The sequence below is a fragment of the Myiozetetes cayanensis genome, unplaced genomic scaffold (genome assembly GCF_022539395.1).
Source record: "Myiozetetes cayanensis isolate MyiCay16 unplaced genomic scaffold, myiCay2020 scf12, whole genome shotgun sequence".
In the NCBI taxonomy this organism is placed as follows: domain Eukaryota; kingdom Metazoa; phylum Chordata; class Aves; order Passeriformes; family Tyrannidae; genus Myiozetetes; species Myiozetetes cayanensis.
The window spans coordinates 887347-909385 of NW_026086826.1; the positions used below are offsets into that span (position 1 = coordinate 887347).

The following is a 22039-nucleotide window of genomic DNA, read 5'->3' on the forward strand; positions in this document are numbered from 1 at the left end:
CAGAAAAGCAGGATTAGGGTAAGTGGAAGAGGAGCAGGTCTGAGAGAAAAATGTAACTATTTTATCCAAATCAGATAGCATTTTTACTCTTCCTTGTCTCCCTGTAAACTGGTCAGGAATACAGCAGACACCACGTTTTTAAAGAGTCACTAGCTGTGATGCAAAGAGAAGGGAGAGCTTTCCCACTGTAAGAGTACCTGTTCTTTCCTACAGACCTGCAACTCCACAGCAGAGAAGAAAGCAGGGATTTACACACTGAGCAGGATAAAAGGCAGAATATGCTACAGGTATAATTCTGGCTCCAATCTCACATCCACCTAAAGAAGGTTCCTTGCTTCAGCTATGACAGAATCACTTTTGTCACCACAGCAACCTTTTTGAATGCAATGGCTGTATGAGAAGTCCCACATCCCTGCAAAGATTGCATGCTCTGGGCCCCCTGACATCCAGTAACTGCTTTATATAGACAACAACATTTCTGAGTATGAACAGGCACCTAAACAACCAGTGTGGAAGCTCCCTGACCTTCCTCTCTAAGGAGAGCTGGCACTTGTGCTCCCAGGGAACAGCCTGCACAGCTGTCTCTACAGACACTCTCCATCTGTGCTGGGGGGAAGTCTTTAAAATGCTTGTAGGGTTGGCCAGTAACTTTAAAATATGACTTGTAGAAAACTCTTCTCCTTCTCTTTCCTGTTGTTTTACTTGTAACTTCATGGATGAGGAAGAAAAGTGCTACAGAAAGCAAACTGCCTTGGAAAGAGTGGACAGGAGCTATAAATACTGAAGAAACTTCAGCAGTTTTGGGTCTTGCTGACAATTTAAAGCTGTATCTTTAAAGTTAGTTCCCTGGCAGTGGCTGGAAACACCGTTACCTACCACAATCTCCCGACGAGCCATGAGAATGGCAAAGTTGGTCAGGTGGCTGCAAGCACACGTGGTGTGGGTTTTGTTTGTGTCCACCAGTTTGCAGCCCTGCGTTGACCAGTATCCCATCATTGTCCTCTCCGAGTAGTTCCAGAAGGAGCAATTTGCGTTGAAATAATTGTCGGGCTGGGAGATGGAAGGATGACACGAAACGAGGATTTTACACACTGAGATGGCAGTAACAGTTGTTTAATATGTGTAAAGGGTAATTTAGATTAAACTCTGCGTGTTTCGGACAATAAAGTTTTTCATCAGCAGAACTGTGGACTGTGTTGCACGAAGAAGGCATCCAGTTTAAAGGGGCTTTGTAGTCCGAAGCACTCCAAAGTGTAGTCTCAATTACTGTGGACCCAGTTCTAAACAATTACGATTTCTATCTTACGATTTTATGCACGGATGGTACATTACAGTCATTTTTGCTTTCTGGAAAATTAGGACTGTGAATTTATTTTTCCTGTAATTGACAATTCGAAAAGAGGGTCTTTTTCCTTTGATTCTCACCTTTGGTCAGGCCAAAGTCATATGAATAGATATGAGGAAAAAGTCCACTCCTCAATGCCTATCTATTTTGATGAAAAACAATCAAAACAGATTTATAAGAAGAGGCAAATTGAGAGGAAAAGCCAACCATATTTTCTCCATCACAGTAGTGATTATTTACTTTCCCCATGTGAGACATGAAAACAGAAAGGGTCAAACTTACGAGCAAGAGAAACACATCAAATAAAATGCCATGAAGAAAATATATGTAAATTTAAAGTATAACAAACCAAGATATCATACTTTATTCTTCACTGAATAAATGCAGTTTAAAGAATTTGAACAGGCATCCATAACATGGTGCAAAAGTAATGCTGAAAGTCAAAAGTGTCAATAAAAGTTGTTACATCAGACCATCAAGAATCTAGAAAGTTATCTTCAACCCTGCTACTAAGGTAAGAGTTAATTTTCAGTTAGAAACAAATTAGTCATTTACATTTTCATGCTGATTACTGAATTAGCTTTCATTAAGAATACACTTAAGTTCTAATAATCACTGAACCAGGCTCATTTAATTTTATGTTCCCAGACTTAACTCAACTTGCGTCTCTGACCCAGTCCAACATTTAAAATTCAAATGGAAAAAAAAAAAAAGGTTATTTTTCTGCATTGCTTTTCTCTCTCACTGCTTTTATGACCTTCCCATTAATTCATCAGCACGACTCACATCGATGTGCTCCAGTGTGAAGTGCACAGGATCGGTGAGGTACACCCGGCTCGACTCCTTGTTGATGGAGGCCGCGATGACGTGCGAGTTGACGGCGATCGTGCTGTTCCGCCCGGCAAAGTCGCTGCCAAGCTTTATGGTGGCGTTCTCAGTGCTGAGGAAACGGCCCAGACTTTTGTAAATGATGAAAACCAGCTTTGCTGACCCTGCAAAAGACAAGAAATCCCGTCACTGTGCCGCAGAGGTCTGCAGAAAGACAGCCACCTGTACCCCGGTGAACTGACAGTGAAGCATCGGTAAACAGAGAGGCATTTTTAGGCTGTGGGTTCGAAGACAAACAATCAGGTGCCCGTGGTGTTTGGGAAGAAGCCATGGAGCGGCTTTGCTGTGCTTTGTTTGGGTGTTTAAGCAGGGGAGGTAACGCAGGCTGTGTAACAGTCAGTGGGGTTCAGAGCTCGGGGCCCAGCACTCACCGTTCCTGCTGTTCTGCTTCACGGTGCTCGCTGAGAGCTGAATGGAGTTGCCTCCTTTACTGCCCTGAGGAAATTTCAAGTCCTGCACCTGGCCCTCAGTAATGAGCACTGCAACATCCAAAACTAAGCAGACCAGAGGGGAAAAAAAAAAAAAGAGTGTTAAAAAAGGAGAACGCAGAGAAAGTCTCCTGGCCAGACTGCAATATGCCAGATGACAATCTTTCCCCCCAATCTTTATTTAGTTTTCTCACACTGCTGTCTGTAAGGCAGACTTGTACTGCATGTTTCAATCACACAGAGCTAGCTTCTTTAACTAATCTAGTGCACACTGCTAAAATGACAGCACTTTAATAGTGATAACATGATATCAAACCTCCTTCTAGTTTGTGTCCCCAAAACATCCACTTTAAAATACCACACACATTGCAGAGAAATGTTAGTTTTGAAGATCCTAATGTCTATGCAGTATCCTCTGCTGACAAATTTAGAACTTTAAGTATTGATTTAGATATAAAGAGTTTTTTAAACAGTCAGCAAAGAATACCTAAGAACAGTTAAGCTGTGCATTTAGCAAAATCAGTACTCATAGCTAAAAATAATTTCTAATTTTTTTCCTAAATGTAAATCTGTATAAAGATTTATAGGAATCCCTTTTATTAGTTCACATTGTACATTGGGAAACTTTTGTGGGATTGCCATCAAACCCTGGATTCCTTTGGATAGATAAAACCATCGAGGTGAGAGCGGACAATCGGTTTGACAAAACGTGGGCTATATTAAACTGGTCTAACTACAGGTGTGAACTGGACTGACAAAAGGTATGAACTTAGGGAATGGCTTCCCCTTCTCCAAGCCACACATGTATGTGCACTGGGACTTCAGTCCTGCATGGCACTGGTAATGAGTTACTGTGACTCGCAGGCAGCTCATGGTAAGATATAACGTCCAGAGAGTCTGCTCAGCTCACAGAGCTGCTCTGCTGCATCCCAACACACATCTGTGATCCCACCCAAGTTCCTTCAGGAGCAAATGGTGCAGTTACTCTGATAAGGGACTGTAAAACCTTTCCCCATCCTTTCCCAGTATCTTCCTACTCAATTAAAAACCAGGCAGAATCATCTTCTGCAGTTACAAATATGCAGACACTGAAACGTGAAAAGTCTAATTTCTGCACTGTATTCCAAGTCTCTACCTCGGTACTCTGCATATTAGCAGACTTTCAGGTTCCTTGTACCTCACTGAGACAACATTAATCTCTGTAATAAGTTGAAGGAATTTTAATTTTATGCATAGCAATGATTTTTGCTTTAGCACATCCTGCGTAACAATATTTGCACATCTCTAATACCAAACCCCTTCATTTCTCTGTCACCACTCAAATTCTAAATGAGGCTCCAACTATCTTCAGCTCCTCTGCAGTCTCTGAAGCATAGCTATTCTGCATTATGGGAGATGTAGTTCACTGAACACATTTTTACCTGAAGGCAGTCATGTTTAATATAAACATTTGGCCTATGTTCGGAGTACCTAAAATATTTAACTGGCACAGTACGGTGCAAAAAAAGTAATTTAAATTCATTAGGAACAGTTTATATATAACAGAAAAGCATTTTCTGCAGCTCTACAGAAAGCAGTTACCTCAAAAAATCCATACTCTGCCATTTAAGCCCTCTTCATATCCATGCGTTCTGCTAATGATTTTTCAGTGGCAAATCAACTTTGCAACATCAACTACTTTCCATTTTATACCGTATTAATGACAGTGAAGAAGAATGTCACTTTGGAGCATTCACTTTTCCACTAAACATTGCACAGCTCAGCTTCAGAGGCTACGCTGCTATCTGGAGTATTTCCTCCTCGTTTTGTAAAGCAATGCAGAGCACCTGAACTTCTGCTAGAAAAGAAGTTTACTTACCGATGTTTTCTGTGGGCATTGAGACCCTGGTTGGTTCTAAGAGATTATCAGCCAAAACAAAAGCCCCTTCTTCTAACGTATCAAGTAACATTGTGGCTGCATGGGCTTGTTCTGAAGAATTCATGTCCTTCCAGGACTCCAGAGCTTCAGGCCTGAGCAGGTTGTCCACTGTATCCACAATTGCCTGCATTCATTACAAAACTATCATTAGGTCTGATTGCCCTGGGCAGCTGGGGAGTATTTCCAGTGTTATCTGGTGACAATTATAATACTTAACTGTCAGAATGATTTACTGTGATTTAATGGCGCTAGAACACTATTTCCAACATTAAAATATTTTCCACCCTCTCGCTGGATTAGCGTGAATAGAAGTGCAGTTAGCCACTAGCATTGTGTGGTCTCTAAGTGGTAAACATGCAGATTTGACTTGTTTTGTGCCAGATATAAAGATGGTATTATTAATGTGCTGAAAAATGTAAAAATAAATGCCAGAAGTTTTGCCTGAAGCTTTCATCTTAAAGTTAATGTCAAAATGTATAACTTCTATTTAAAAATACTAATGCCAAAATTAGCATTCTGCAGTTTAGCTAAAAATGACAATACTCCTCCTCTGGAAACTGAGCCCAGCTAATGCAGCCCTAGCACTATAAACTACTTGTCTATGACAAACTGCCTTCTTTATTACAGGAGGCATGCAATGAAGCTGACTCAGTGGATATAAATTAGCCCTGGCCACTCTCACTCCCCCTCCTGTTCCTGTACCTGTTCATAGATACTTAAAAAGATTACCAACTCCCATTCCTGCACAAAGGTCAGTCAGAAAAGGAAATCAATAGAGCAAACAAGATGTCCACTGACTGTCCCTGTTATCAGCGAAGGCAAAAACTGTAAAGCCGAAAAAAAGCTGCCACTTTAGAAAGTTTTACTTGTAACAACTCTATCATCATGTTTTAAGGTTCATTAAGCTGCATATAAAGTAACAATAAATAAGGAAGAAGAATAATTCAGTGACATGATTACATTATTTTTACAAAATAATCCAATCAGAGTAATCAGTTAATCAATTGAAGGCAGGCTTTTACATTAATGCATAATGTAGCTGTGCATTGAGTACACCGTGCATTGCCGAGGCACCCTGTTTACTCTGTCCCATTTACCTGCTCATAATGTGTCATTAAGCATATATATAATTTGTTTGATCAATTTAAAAGCAGTGGAAATGGAAACAGAAGACACTGTACAAACAGAAAGATGTCGGTCTGGAATGCTGGATCGTGCAAACAAACGAAGAGAAAAAGTTGGTCAAGGCTATTGTCAGAGCAAGATTAATTAGCCTAATCCATTTTAATATCCTCCTTCTGTCTGCACTGTGAGCCACCATGACCTTCCTGGCAGGTGGAAGATACTTCGAAGTGGCATTAAAGCCTTTTTTCTTTCTCTAATGGGAGACAGAATAGTCAAAATGCTCACACTGATGCTGCTGCAGCCATTAACTAGAGTGGAACAGAAATTGGTCTGCAGAGGCCAGATTCATTAGTCACCAAGAAATACAGATTGGAGCCTCTAATCTGAGGTACAAATGAATCCTCTGTCACAAAGTGGGAACTTGCTTCATTTGCATAGTGTAAGTCAGCTTTTGATTTGTAATTTCAAGAGGTTTATTAGTCTTATCTAAGCAGAGAAGCCCATTTGAGACCTACAGAAAATGACACCGGTTGGAAATGAGGGTTGTGCTACGGTTCTCATGTATCCACCCAGCACTGACAGTGTGTGTTCATTAACGTGAGGCTATTTTATTTATTATGGCAGAATCTAACTCTGCATTTTTCTTGTGGAAAATGATCACCTGCCCAGTAATATTTCTGAGGTGCTTCTCCTCTCAGACAGAGGCAAGTGGACGGTGGCAGAAAGCCCACGGCCCCTGTGACACCTCTGCTGGAGCAACCCCGTGACTGCTCTTCTCGTGATCCTGGTTATAATGAAAAGGAAGCACACAACCCCACTCAAACCATGGCTGCTGGATTTCCCTTTAGTATTAAAAAAATACTTTAGAATAAACAACTATTACAATTATTTTTATCTGAGAACCTAATTTCTCTCCAGATCTTTGCCTCTTTTTGTCAAATTTCTGCATAACTGGACATTTCCCATCCACTTCCAGGGCTTCAGGATAACAGACAGAAGTGCCCTGTACAGAGAATTATCTCTTCAGTAAGAGTCTGAATTATTTTAGTGTGTTGCAAAGTATTTCAAAGTTCTTTTCAAAAATCATTCTTACATTTCATCTCAAAGGGTACAAGTAAAAATCAGTACTTTAAAAGTTTTGAAAAAATGCGCAATAAAATTTTTCAGAGGCAGACACACGTGTTCCTGGACTGTTTTCTCTCCTTCACAGGGGCGAAGTGGCATTACTGGCACTGTACAGCAGAGAAGGAGTTGGCCAGTACAGACAAGCATTCTGCAGCTGATGACAGGAACTGGAAATCAGGCAGCAATGTGTGACATGCCTTCCATAGAGCCTGGTTAATGGGACACATGGCAGACATTTAATAGTGAAGTCAGAGAAATGTTTGCCTTTGCATTTTTTCCTGAAGTCACTGAATTGTACCAATTCTTGAAACTGTAAGGAAGAGTGATTTTGCTAGGTATAAGGGTACACAAAGAACAAAGCAAGCCATATAACGTACATTTTCCACACAGGCAAATTAACTCTCAACAGTCTTTGATACAAAATTCTACCAAGAATGAAGTAATTTCTTTAAGTTGCCAGCTTTTTCCCCTACCCAAGGTTTTGTTATGAGATAGATGTTATTTCCAATTCAGATAATAACCCTTTCTGCTTTTTGTGTTTTGAACAAGTTGAGGTAAAAGACGTATAAACTTTGATCATAAGTTTGTGGTTTTTTCTGAGCGTTATACCTGTGCAAAGCCAACATTTGTAAAGTTGATATGGGGCACAATACACATTTATCAAAGACTGAAATACATAGGATCATGCAGCAGGATGATAAAGCGTGGCAGGTTGCTGAAGCAGGGAGAAAGCAGGGTGACAGCACAGGAGAGATACCTTAAGGTAAGCCCTGCATGTCTTCTCTCGTTTTTGGAGCTTTTTAATAAGGAAAAAGAAAATCAGAAGTTAGACAGGTTCTGGAAAGCTTCAGAAATAGGAAAAAAAAAACCCACTCTGGTTTTTCAAATCCCGGTTTTGAACTACAGCCTGGACATTAATCTAGTTCCTGTCCACAATGGCTACAAAAAAAACATCCCAGAGGAAACACTTTTCCCCAGCTGTGGTTTAAGCCCAGGTGGCCAGTCCCACACAGCCCTGGCTCATTCCCTCACCAGCACCATCGGGGAAAGGAGTGAGAAAACTCCCGAGCTGAGCTAAAGACATTTCAGCAGGTAAAACAAGAGCCACGCATGCAAGCAGAGCAAACCAAGGAATGCACTGCTTCCCACGGGTGGGCAGGTGTTCAGCCACGCCCAGGAAAGCCAGGCTCCATCACAACTCTTATGGGGAAAACCAACACCCTAACTTCGACTGTCCTCCTCTTCTTCCTCATTCCCACCAGCTTTACACAGCCAGCAGGATGCCACAGGGGATGAAATATCCCTGGGGTGAGCTGGGCTCTGCCGTCCTGGCTGTGTCCCCTCCCAGCTTCCCTGCCAGCGTGGCAGGACGAGAAAGGGCCCTGATGCTGTGCAAGTGCTGCTCACCAAAAACAAAACACCTCTACATTAACAACACGGTGTGCACCACAGATCCAGAGCACAGCCCCACACCAGCCACTGAGAAGAACCCTGACTCCATCCATGCCAAAACCACCACAGCAACCTTTATGTGGGTGTCTGGATACCTTCTGTCCAGAGAGTGAGATTTATATGAAAAGGCCAAAGGAGGAAATCCCTGTGTGGGCACTTGATCTGTCTCTGGGAAAACTATTTTAAGGGCAGCTAGGGACTGTAAATAAAACTATTGCCAAAATAACAGAGGAGTTCATCTCTCTCTAAAGGAGGATGAAAAAAAAATTCCTTTGTGGCTTGCTGACTAGGCTGACGCAAGGAAGAGGCTGAGAAACACAGCATTTCCTCTGAGAAAAAGAGGAAAGGTAATAACACTTGCAATTTCGATTTAAACCACAAGGACATAAATTTTCTCTGCAATGTTTCTTGGAACATCATTCCAGAGAAAACATTAATTCACGTTTTAGATATGTGTACTAAGGCATTCTTATAAAGATCAGCTTTAAGTCATGTTGGTGTCTTTTAAAAGGCTAAGAAAGTGCTATTATTCTGCAGAAAGTCACATCAAAATAAAACCCTGCACCTATGCAGAATCCCACTGATTTTGTTCCATGTTGAGGGTAAAAAGGATCACTGGATAAACACACTGATTTGTTACAGAATTTCTGAGAGCTAATACTCATTTCCCTCACACTAGTTATAATGCATTCCAGATTTTAATATGAGACACAGCTATGTATTTTAGGACCAGTCAGCTATTGTGCATTACATCTTATTCCCTAAAGAAGGTAATTGCAACTTTCTGCTGCGTATTTACTGCTGTTTTCTCTTATATGCTTATTCCAGAACTGTATGCATGCAGGAACAAAGTACAGATTAATGTTTCTGAAAGGAAAAGAACACAAAACCCAAGGGCAATGGTTATCCCAGCACGAGGAGGTGATGGGAGGTGTGTACCTTGTTATAACTCCTTCCAGCAGAGTCTTTCTCACTAGGCCGTAGTTCCTGAAGTTGAGCATCCAAAATATCCACGAGCTGCTCCATCAGCCTCACTGATGAACTAACATCGCCAGCAAACACTGGTCCTTTGGTGTGTTTAGCCAGTTCATTGGCCAGACTAGCAGCGTTTTCCCCACTTCTGATCTGAAATGACAATTGGTATTATCTCAGCAGGGTCCCTTGTTCTGCTTGAGGCTCCTAATTCCAATTCCCTGTGTACCTTTGTTGTGGTGAAATAACCATTGGCACATACACTGAAATCTGTAACTAATTGAGACCAATAACGTTCTCTTTATCTCAGAAGATTAAAGGTTCTTAGATCCATGACACACAAAAGCAGTTCTTAACAGCCATCAAAACCAGAAATCTGACTGGGACTTCTGGGCTAGATCTTCTATTCATCCTCACTTTTATTTTACTGCCATTATCAGACAGTAAGAAATCTATTTGTTCATACCAGCGCTTGAGGCATTCAAAAGTCAAGTAGCTTGGTAGTGACAACAAATTATCCAGTTTTCATAAACTTTGTAAATCTCAGTAGGGAGGGAAAACACAGAAAGTGGTTCTGCACTCTAATCATACTGTTATCAATGCACTCAGACAAAAATCTATTCATTACAGTGTAATTTTTACTGAACAAAAGCCCTTGCTGCATACCACAGGTTTTCTGTTTGATGATTTACAGTATTTGATTTATTAAGCAAATACTGCGTTGGGTTTCTGAACATCAGCAAAGCTGCTTTGTTTTGAACAGTGATGAGGACATGTAATCATGGATCCAGTCACAGAACTCAGAGAGAGGGCACACCACACACACACACAGACCTAACTGCTGGGCAGTGCTCTGCACAGGAAGCACCCACAACTCCTTCTACTTCAAATGAACGCAGGGCAATAAACACAGCTTCAACCCACTGAATTATTAATGCTCAGAGTTAAAGTCTTTAATCACCAGTGAACACCAGATTAAAAGGTTTCAACCAACCTTCTGAGCCAGCTGATTTACCCAGTGTGAGGTACAGTTGCTAAGATCAGGGCCTTTGGGGTTCCACATTCCCGTTAAGACCACGCAGAGATACGAGGCAGTTCCTACAACAGATGCAGAGAACTACAGTGAAAGGGAAACCATTTTTCTGCACACATTCAGGAACTTGGCTACACTGTGCTCCTAAACAGCGTTACATTCTGAATGCTGCTGCCAATGGTAGCAGTTGACAATAATTGACAAAACCGAAAGGAAATAATGTCGATTACAAAGAGCAATAAAAACCAAGTCAGTGAAAAGTACCAGACGTTTTCTGCAAACAAACAAAAAGCCCTTGATTTTTCCTGGAGCTCGTCCAGAGGGGAGCTAATAATGAGAAAGGCAGCTGTAAGCATATTTCACAACAGTCCTCAAGCAATGCCCTAAAATTTGACCCAGATTCTCAACAGTGCAAGCGCAAGGTAATTCTGCGGCTACGCTCAAATGACGTCTGCAGATTGACCACTGACCACTGCCCTCTCCAAAGTAACCAAAGAATCATGTGACAAACAGCCTGAGATTAAAAAAACATTCGTCCCAAGAGCTGCACATCACTTCTGAAATATCTGCTTGAAATCAAGATGCGTTTCTAACGGCAATACCTCTTGTTCCTTTGGGGCAAGGGCGTTCAACCATCATCCCTCGCTGTGTCTGAGGCCAGCTAATGCCCCTGGCCTCAGTGGGTTCACAGAATCTCTCTGGCAGAGGGAAGAAGCTCGTCACGGGAGGGATTCTGGTTGTGGACACGGGTGGAGGTGGTCTGGGTCCTTTGCTTCCTTCCTTGGTTCCTCCAGCTGAGGTTGTGCTTACGGGACCTTTCTGGGATGTGGTGCTGGTGGTTGACACTGTGGTTTTGTACAGCTCTGCTGAAGAAGTTATTGTCACTGCTGTGGTAGGCACTGCACAGGGAAAATTAGAGCAATAATAAAGTAAATGGCTTAGAATTATATATATAGAAAAAAGTTATTTAAAAGTTATTTATGTAGCTTTAAAGGATTCTCTGGAGTCTCCTTTCCTTTATCTTAATATTACTCTCATTGCTATTCTGGGTGCTTAAGATATAACTGACTGACTTTTTTTTCTTTTTTCACTCCCAACCCACACTGGTGTGACGTTTCAGCACCTCCTGCAAATAATCTCTTCCGTAATAAAAACTGATAGTTACAATTCTAAAGGCTGAAAGGCAGTACTAGCAAGTTATCAGTACATAACAAACACGCTCAAAGCAATTAAAGATTACTTAATCACTTCTGCAGCAGGAACAACTCCACAGATAGAATCATTTGAAGCAGTGTGCCGTAAACAATGCAGTCCAGCTTTAACAGCAAAGGTAGTGGGCTGTAACTAACGAGGCCATTTTTAAAAAACAGTCCCCAAAACTTCAAGCTCTCCCAGTACACACCTTCCAGGGCAATCATTATGATAACATCTTCCCACCCAGCAGTCACTCTGCTCCAGGGAGCTGCAGCATGCCCGATTAGCTGCCAACATGTACACCGTGCCCTCCTGGGTGAGCATTTGGGGCCATAACATCCTCTGATAAAGCAGGTGTGAAGACACAACTCATTTAAGCTGGTGGCAAGGACCTGGTTTCACCTTTGACAGAAGCCCAGGACTGGCTTAGGACACATTCCTTGTGCCCAGGATGCAGCTGCTCCTGCCACGGACAGCACAGATCCTTGTGCTGAGAATAAATAAGCTCATATAAAATAATTTTGGCTCTTTTCTTTCTTTCTTTCTTTTTTTTTTCCTTATTCTGCTAGGCCCTTGAACTCTGAGTTACTGGACAATGCAGCTTCTCTAAATCAAATCATAAAATGAAAACGAAGAGCTGTCTCACTTTCTTTTAGCAGTTACTTTATAAGTTAGTGTTTTGAATAATATTAACTTTCAGTAATTTAGCAGTTAAAAAGCCTTTTTCAAAAGCCTTTTTCAATTATGTTTCAGTTATAACATATTAGAGGTCTTAAATAATAATTTATCTTTTTATTTTCACGTGAATTTAGAGTGGAGTTTTTAAAGAGTAAAGGCAAAGATGTGCTTTTCATCTCTCTCCTGTTCACAAATGAGAAACTCCTCCAGAGAGCCTGTCTTCTTTTCAGTCTTGTTCTTGGCTGCTTGAACACAGCCTGTGTAATTGTGCTGAACTCGTGGTGTAGCCAGCTACTCACTGAAATCCTCAGATCTGTTCTGCCAGTGCTTGCCTGACATCTTGTGAAACTGCTCTATTTTCCTTTTGATTACAATGCACCCAGCCTTCTTGTGCTTTCCCAATTAACATTTGTCAAAAGCATTTGCAATCACTTGCACGAGTGTCAGGCAAGGCCTGCTGAATCAGGTCCTGGGAACGGGGAGATGGGGGGGATGGAGAACGATGCAGGGACAACCAATTATTTCTGTCCATCCCCTAATACATCGTGCTAATTAGTAAATATTTAATCACTGAAATGTGCACTGGCATTGCTGCAACTACAACTCAAACCCTATAACATTTAGGACAGTTTTGTCTCAGGAGCAAAATACCCTTGCCAGAACTCATAACAATATTCTGAAGTTCAGGAGTGAGGTAAAAATTTTCAGAACTTTTATTTTGTGTTGCGCCCTGAGCTAAAATAATCCCACTGTCATTATGCAACTTTAGGTAGAACAATTTTCATGCTATCCACTAAAATCAGTTTCAAAGCCTATCACCCACGATTCAAAAATGACCTGCACAGCACAGTAGTACTACATACGTAGAAATATACTTTTAATCTCACGTTTTAGGAGAAGGACTTCAAACCACCTCTCTCAAAAGAAACCCTGGAAAAATTACAGATAACTTCTAAGAGATTTTCTCTTGAATTAAATTAAAAAAAAAAGAAGAAGTCAGCATATTTAAGAATATATCAGGAAACTTCAGACAGTGCTTGAAGTCTGGGGAAAAAAGGTGGTTGAAAAAATAAGAAACAAGTGAATGCATCACTTCAAGGAATATATATCTAGTTTTTAGAGGGCAGCTCATTTTGCTTTTAATGACCTGTGGGAACTCAAACGTGCGAGGCCACTGTCCTGAGCAGCCAGGGACACGTGACAGCTGCCACCACCCCACTCTCGTCATGAGAGCTGAGGGTGGCACCTGCGGGCTCCTGCCAACTGACCTTACCAACACCACACAAAGGCAGTGATCTTTAACATGCCACAACTAAGAAGAATAACAAACTAAGAACTCCATATCAAGGTTATGAACCTGAGCAGCAGGGCTGAGTCCCTACAAGGCTGAAGATTATAATTTTTGTCCAAGTCCAGCATAATTTTTGTCCAATACCAAAAAAGCCACTTTTACAATGCAAGATTCTATTCTGGACTTTTTGACTAAGCTTGACATGATGCTGAGGAGAAAACCAAAACCTCTTCTGCTTCCTCCCTTTTTTTTTTTTTTAAATGGGTGTCTCTTACTATCAGCTGAAGAGCAACAGGAAGTAAATCCAAAGACTCAAATTGAAGGTAATTAATTTACATTTGTTTCATGCAGCTCCTAACAGCTGATTTAAACAGTTATGCATGCTATCTGTTACTAAAAATGAAGACACCACTGGAGTAAAACTTAACACCTGTTTAACAGTGTGATGTCTATAAAAACCATAACACAATTGCCTAGGACAGCAGGGGAATAGTAACTTCCTTTCCCATACTGACAGTGAAGAGTAGATTTAGACAAGGCACACAAGCTATCTAGTATTCCTTGCCAACAGGTTTCTATTCTAGGCAGGCATTAAATAAGTTTTTAAAAAACTAAACCAAGCCAAACCAAAGAATTCCCCACCCAAAATACAACCTGGATCTCAGATTTACAATTGTGTTGAAACGCCCAGATGATGTGGCACTTCTGAAAACACCAATGGCTCCATTCTCACCTCTGGCATCCAGGTAAGTTTAGAAATCAGCTGCATGGATTTTTCAGTTAAATGTAAGCTCTTACAGGCCAGGTATTTCGATGTATTTGGACACATGAAAATCTACGTGCCCACCTTAATTTTCCGGAGGTTGTCACGCCCTGAGCTGCTCTGGAAAGCCACGGAGATCAGAAACCTGTGCAAATCACCATTTTCCTGCCTTCTGTTTATTGACTGCTGTGTGCCTGTTTTCATGCTTCAGTGAAGAGCAGGGAAGGCACCAAGACTCACCTAATTACCTATAGGTTCCAGCTATTATGCTAGCCAGTACTCTACTGACCCTGCCAAATCCATTTAGTCGGAAGCGAAATGTTTACACAGCCATCTAAAAATTTACACCCTGAAAACAACAACAGATATGACAAAAAATTAGCAAAATACCTACGGTTAAGAAATGTGCTATCTGGTCCCCACTGTATTGCCCTTACTCGTACAACCACTCTCTCATCAGTCTGTAGTCTATCAGATTTGATATAACAGTACAGGTGTCATTCACTCCACAATTCTTGCTGTTGCACTAGTTTTCTACTATTTCAAGCCCTTGGTGATACTGCTGTCCAAGTTTCTGTTCTGTCCACACTCACCACACCAGTATTTTCCTGCAGTTAATGATGGGTATCATGGTACAAAAGGGGAGACAGTTTCAGTTTGAACAGTTAGCACAAATTGGGATGAATGTAGATGAAATCTCTCCTTAACACACTAACACAGAACAAAAGGATTTATCTTCTTTTTGTTACCAAGGAAACCTTACAATGCAATGCACATATTCACTTTTTAGAGGGAGAATTCCCTTCATTCTTCCTGGTCTTTTAACTTAAAATTCTTCAAAAATTCCAATTTCAGCAAGGATTCATTTGGACCGCTGGTACCTCCTGTAGAAAGAACGTACCTGGGCATATCCACTAAATTTGCCAAGGATATAAAAACTCTGGTTTGTCTCAGGTTTTTCACAGTGGCTTTTTGAAGGGTCTGATATGTTTTATTTCATCTCTAAATTAGAGTTTCAATTTTTAAATGCTTTTTACACTTAACCTTAGAAAACATGCTCTTCTGCAACATCTGAGTGGTACTTGTCAGCTGTAGCTTGACAACCATTCCTGCATCTATGCCAAAGATGCACCAGCTGGGGCTGGATGTTTCACACGTGGCATTGTCTTGGCAGGCACCTTGCAAATGCCAGCAGACACAAACACTGCAGAAACAGGAGGGGCCCTTGGAGAAAACCTCAGCTGGGGCATTTGCTCGGCATCAGATGGGCAGCCCTGGCACTCAGGGCACGGCTCAGTGGTGGACTCAGCAGGGTCAGGGTCACACTGGACTCCATGAGCTCCAGGGGTTTTCCAGGGTTCTGTGATACCTCTATGGACTGCAATTTTCATGAGAAGTGAGAAGAAAAAGCAACATAAAAAGAATGAGGTTAAGCCAGGAGTTCGAGTGCAAACTCCACGGTTTCAGAAATCTGAGGAGTCCTCCTGAAGGTTGAGGAAATGAGGATACAGGGAGCACATAACACAGACAGCTGCAAGAGGAGAAAATGGTGTGGGTTTGCAGCAAGGGCAAAGTCAACATTAGGTTAATTATAGTGGTGCTTCAGAGGTTTCACCAGGCAGATTTAAAAATTAAAGAAACAACAGAGAAAACAAAGCCAGGTTTGAGGACATGGATGGGCCCAAGTTTTGGCACTGGGAGTAAATGTAAATCAAAAGTGCAGCTCAACCATGACAAATTCATCTTTGTTGTAGGAAGAAAAGACTTGTTTTTGAAGAACTCTGTAGCTGGATGTTATGGTGTAGACAAGAACTGATAGCCAAGACAGATAGATAGTGAAAAAAATAAAAATCAGTATATGTCTTATCTATCTTTCTTTCTCCCATGGTAACAGGTAACACAGATTACTGAGTTTCCCACCATGGTCCCAAGTTCACCATTTGAAAAGAAAAGGCCATGACTTCCAATTTTGACACACTGACCTTGTGACACCATTAAATACTTGCCATTAAAGTACCATTACAAACAGCACTAAAAGAAGGTTCTTGTGGTAGGTGACTTAAAGAATGTTATCCTAACACCTATGTTGTTGAGTAGATGATTAAGAAATCTGAGTAGACCATAAAAAACCCAAATCAAATCAGAACAAAAGAAACACAAAAATGCCCTTTATCAAATGTGCTGGAAAACTGATCTAATTCCACATGATCCAAATGTTTATTACACATATAGATCCTTTGTGTAACAATTGAAGGACTGATCTTCGATTTATATAGACTTTATGCTGAAACAAAGAGGAACTGGCCATACAATAAATACAGAAGTAGAAACTGTACAGAATTTCTTCTTGCTTTTATAGCAGTACATCTCAAGGACAATTATGTTAGATAATCTTTCCTTTCATTTAGTCGTTTTTAACTACAGGCAATTGGCTTAGGCAAAAGAGGAAATGAACTGAAACAGATTCTTAGATCTGCTATTTACGGACCTGTACAAAATTAAAATATTGGGTATTGGCTTTATCTAAGGAAAAATACTGTTTGTGGATATATGCATCACATATTCAAATAAACCCAGTTCTTCATATGGCTTCTATATTGTAAAAAGGCCAAAATTAAAAAATATCCGACATCTTAATGCATTTAAACTCGTAAGTTACTCAAATATTCTTTCTCTGCCTTCATGGTTGAATGGGCAAACAGCTCAGACAGAGGCAAGCACCCTGCAGTGTGCCCTGGACGCCTTCTCATCTAGGTCTGGTTGGATTAAACCATTTCTCCTCCTGCCTTGCATGCAAGCAAGGAACCCAGGAACAGGAAGGGCTACTGGGGGTGCCCAAATCTGTTCCTGATATTAGATGGGATGTGGCCAGCACATGTACTGTAACTTAAGATCTTGGAGACTCTCACATAACAAAAACATTATGAAATGTCTTACTGGAGACCTTTGGAGGTTTACTACAGCAAAGGAAGGATTCCACAAAGCCTTCTCTCTCCCTGCTCTTCCTTTACACTTTCCTTCCTATGCAATGATTTAAAGATTAGCTTTTGTCACATTCACGCAGCTGCCTGAACTGCAAAAGCTACTCAGAGCCAGCACCTCCATTTTCTCCTTACTCTTAAAGCTTTGTGGAATTTAAAATGCATCTTCGCCTCAGTTAAACCGAATGAAAAGTGACATGCATGAGAATGTATGGAAATGAAAGCTTTAATTTTTTTCTAATTACAGAGGTGGTTATCTCTGTGCTAAGAGCAGCCCCAAAGCCTCCCTGAGCAAGGGACTAGCTTGATGTAGGGAGAGCAAAGCTGGCCAGGATGCAGCCACAGCTCAGTCCCCAGACCCCTGGAACCTCACTGAGCCTGGCCATGTATTGCCAGGGAGGTCTGCAGGAGGCTGACTGGGCAGATCACTGGAGATCACAATGTATTGGCTCCAAACTGGCCTGTTCTGCTGCCTCTTCCACAGCTTTGTACCTGGAAGAGCTGTATGTACGTGGATGTAATTGTGTGCACATTACAGAGCTTGCACTGCTGAGCATGAATCAGCTCTGCAGAAGCAGGACAGCCACTTTTCATGTGGAGGAGCCATTATTACTGCTTTTTTGAAGTAGGAAAAACGGCTGCTAAACATGCATACCAGTTAGACGAGAGAAGTGAAGTATTACCTTCATTGCTAAAGCAGCTTATCAACATTCTGTTCATTGCTGCATACATCTTCTGCCACAGAGCATTTCTCTTGGTACTTACTCTCCTCTGTAGATGTTAGTATGTGGCTGTACCCGTTCACATCATTTTTAGGGCTTTCTGAGACCTAAAGGCCTCTGGTTTTCCTTCCCCTTTTGACAGTTGGTACCTTTCCTTTTAGGTAGTAGTTCTAAATTCTAGTGGCCTGAAATGTGAGGGACTTACTGAGAAACCCACTGGAAAGACGTCAGATAATCCTGCCTAACCCAACATCAGACACTGTGAAAATAAGGCTGCAGAAAAATACTTGTGCTTGGTACTGCACATTAACCCCACCCATCTCCTCTGGGGCCTCCCAGCACACACTGCTCTCCTCTGCTGGCGCCAACAAGCTAAAAGGTCTGCGTGTGTGCTGTAATCAATTCAGAAGGCAGGTACCACCGAGGGGATGGGAACAGCCTTCTGGCTCAGCGGGAACCTCCCTGCACTCAGTTCAGCTACACAACTCAAACTGACTGATGGTACAAAGCAAATAATTCCTCAACTCAAACAGAAAAGCTACACACTTGCAAAAAAAAAAAAAAATCAAGAAAAGCAGGAGCCTGTAAACCAAATAAAGTAATTCCATTTCTCTTCACAGGTTCTGCAGATTTATCTTGGACAGCTGTAATGCTGCACTGCTCAGCACGGTGCAAACAACCCCTCCTTGCCCTTCTGCCAAGAGCTAAGTCTAAGACCAAAAATATTTTAACACGGTTCTCAGAATGGAAACACAAAGAGATTAAAAACGAGAGGAAAGAAAAGAGATGCTTACCTTGGGCAGGATCAGGTGGGCCAAACTCCAAAGAGTACCTCAGGATGAAGTTGTTATTCCACACGTACAGCTGGTTGTCCCTGGGGTTGTAATCCACTGCGGCGATGTACTGGTACTGGTTGGGGAACGGGATGTCCACGTGCTCGCCCCTGCTCAGCCTGGTGTTGTAGATGTAGTCGATGGCGTTGCGGCCGGTCTCGCTCTCGTTGTCCTGGTACACCGAGCGCACCACGTACAGGACGCCGCAGATCATGAAGGCGTTGGATGCCGCCCGCTTGTCGTACGTCGTCTCCCAGGTGGCCTCGAAACGCAGAGTGTAGGGGTTCAGCTGGCTAATCACTATCATCCCGTTGTTCTGCTCCGTAGCGTAAATCACCCACAAGCCATTTTCATCAACGGCCAAGTCAATGTCAGTCTTTCCTCCCCAGCGGTACGGAGACGTGTCGTGGTAATTAGCATAATTGATTATGGCCTCTCCGCTCTTAATTCTAGTCCTCAAGTCGAATTTCACTATGTTCCTAGTTCTTTCCTTGTTAAAAAAGACAGCGCCATCGTACACGACAAAGCCGGTACCATCCACTCGGTTGGGCAGTTTGTACGTCGTCTGCTGGCGTCCGCTCTGGAAGTCCTCCAGAGAAGCATATTCTATCAAGGTATCGGTGCGGTACGGGGTCCATGGCATGAAGTATATTTTATCTGCAGCCTGCAGAGGGTCTTTGCACCAAGCACCTGCTTTTTGTTCGGCCTCGTATAAATACGGTGAGTCCACAATTGCTTTCAACGTCCCCGGGCAAACAAAAACTAACAGTCACAGAGAGAAGTAAGACAAGAATTATGTCAAATTAAGACTGTCTCATAATGAAAGTCAAAAAAAGAAAAAAAAGAAAGAAAAAAAAAAGGTAGGTAAATCATAATGACTGTGGCAGGAAGAAAAAAAAATCCATTTAATTGGCACTAGATTATACCTTATGTTATAATTAATGCAATTATCACCCTTTATCATCCACTTTTCTTAAAGTTACCATGTTCTTGCTGTACCAGTATGGAAAGTGGATGGGAAGCGTTTTCACTAGTACAGACCAAGGCTCAATGGTATACACAGACAGCTGAAAACGTAGAGCTACTCTCGCGTTTTTGTTTCAGACTTTTAGTGAGTGCGGATTTAACGCTCCAGAGCTTTTAACTGGTGTGCAGCAGTGCGCTAGGTCATTTCAGTCCAAAAAAAATCACATCGACTTGTTTAGAACTTTAAGAAGTGGTGAGGCTGAAAAAGGAGGGGCCTCGATTAAAAATAAAGGAACAAACCAAATCATCAGGTATATAGAGAAAGCAATTAGGAGCAGAGAAAACAAAACACAACCAAAGCAATGAATGAAACAGACCAGGAAACCCTGTAACCATGGCATGCTATGGAGAGGGTTCTGGAAGCCAGGCAAGATGACACTTGATTAACAAGAATTTACCCAAGGGTGAGAGAAAGAGAGGGAAAGAAAGACAAAGAGAAAGGGAGAGAAAAAAGCAAGGGAGTCTTCCCTCCAGCCCAAGTACTTCAGACACTATACCCCGCCACCTACTTTAAGCAGCCAAGTCACTTTATTGCAAACAGTCGACTTCTTTATGAGGTGTACTTATGAGATCCTGCTGATTATCATAATATAAGAGTGTTGTGGGGAGGGGAAGGGAAGAGGTTAACATCCATAAGGCACATAACAAGGAGCTGGGGTTTGGACTGTATACGTTATTTACCTTTTTGCTCCACTTCTATTTTAAGCATCGGAAGAAAAATAAAAAAGTGCAAGGAAAAAAGAAAGAAGATTAACATAAATTGACTATTAATCTAAAAGATTAAATTAGTAACAGACGCTAAATATAGGGAGAATAAGAACTGCACTATATTGGATAAAGAGAAACAGACAACAGGATAACCTAGCAGGAGAGAGATTCTACGGTTACACAAGTGAACATGGATCGATCATTTTAGTAGATTAAGGAGGCAATACAGATATGTTGGCATGTAGTTTCACTTAGTGAACCTGAATAAATAATGAATGACTTTACTAATGCATGCTATACACACTCTTTTTTCTTCTAAAAATATAATGCTATCAAGTTGGGTTTTCAGTGACATATTAATTTATCATATATGTGCAAGTGCACATATACATATTGTATTAAGTAATTAGAAATACAAAATTCAGTATATTAATTATATAGGTTTGCATATGTGCTTATTAATCTCCCCCCATCTTTGTCCCAGACATCCCTCTGCTTTTCTTTCTTGTAAAGAAAGCAGCTTGCACACTTTGGCTCTCCTTAGGCTTTATTTTATTTGTTTTCCTGAACGTTAATCTTGAGAACTTTTGCCACTTCCCAGTTTATAACTGCAAAATCAGACTAGAAGGAATAAGCAAAAACATCTAGAAAAAAAGAAGCAAAAGCACAGTAAGCAAGAGGAAAAGAGAAGAAAAAAGTAACAATTAGCTCATTCAGATATTCTCCAGCATCATCGATTAAGCCCACAACAGCAAGCCAATATGCAAGGACAGCCACACTGTGTTTAAACAAACATCCATCCTGCCACCACACATGGAACACATAAACCCAACCCAATTAACAAAGTTATATTACTACAGCAATTTTTCCCCCAGGAAGTTTTAAGGAAGTTACAGAAAGATATATAGCTGAAGCCCAGCTAGTAAATAGCTTTCCAATAATTATTTGCAATAAAACCCATTTCATACACTCTGTGGCCTTTGAAGTGTGCTCCCTCGGTTTCATAAAATGACCTGGAAAATGACAGATGTACCAATCCGTGTAACAGCAGCTGCTGATACCAAGGAAGTGCATCAGAACTATTTGCACAGCTCTTACATTTGCAGTATTACAGCATTATCCCGAAGAATGCCTTTGCATGTTTCACAGGGAGTTTTGGATTTCAGTTCCATTTAACGAAATTGCGTAAGATTATCCTGAGAGAATGGTATTGGCTCATCTGATCTAGTGTTTCTTCAGGAAACAATTCCATAACTTTACGGGGGAGCTGAAGGGGGTTAATATTTTCAAAATGAGCAGTAGTTTTCCTGGCTTTTGTACAGTTATACATCTTTAGGTAAAATACTTGTTTTTCTGCAATTTGTAATTCTTGCAGGTATCCAAGTAAACAGAAGATGTATTCTGAGGTGAATTCCTGGGTTTCACCATTAGTATTAATGACTTTTGGACGATTCTGTTTGTGAACTTCTGTGCATGTGCTTATTCCTCGCCAAAGAGCAATATTGATATTGAACCAGCTTAGAATTAGTAATAGGAGAGGAGGGGAAAAGACAGGGA

General features: G+C 41.3%; 1 protein-coding gene across 32 annotated transcripts in view; it reads right to left on the minus strand.

Moving 5' to 3' along the window:
* The window catches only part of ADGRL2 (adhesion G protein-coupled receptor L2), a 155631-nt gene that overhangs the window by 25314 nt on the left and 108278 nt on the right, over nucleotides 1-22039 (minus strand). For 20 of the 32 annotated variants that reach the window (XM_050306413.1, XM_050306414.1, XM_050306418.1 and 17 more), the window contains 10 exons: nucleotides 20456-20470; nucleotides 18710-19510; nucleotides 10889-11185; nucleotides 10248-10351; nucleotides 9221-9406; nucleotides 7587-7625; nucleotides 4520-4703; nucleotides 2605-2727; nucleotides 2132-2337; nucleotides 877-1050 (listed from right to left, as the gene is read on the minus strand). In XM_050306413.1, the coding sequence (XP_050162370.1) occupies nucleotides 877-1050; nucleotides 2132-2337; nucleotides 2605-2727; nucleotides 4520-4703; nucleotides 7587-7625; nucleotides 9221-9406; nucleotides 10248-10351; nucleotides 10889-11185; nucleotides 18710-19510; nucleotides 20456-20470 (2129 nt within the window). The remainder of the gene's footprint in view (nucleotides 1-876; nucleotides 1051-2131; nucleotides 2338-2604; nucleotides 2728-4519; nucleotides 4704-7586; nucleotides 7626-9220; nucleotides 9407-10247; nucleotides 10352-10888; nucleotides 11186-18709; nucleotides 19511-20455; nucleotides 20471-22039) is intronic. The other 12 variants (XM_050306415.1, XM_050306447.1, XM_050306436.1 and 9 more) reach the window with 3 other exon arrangements.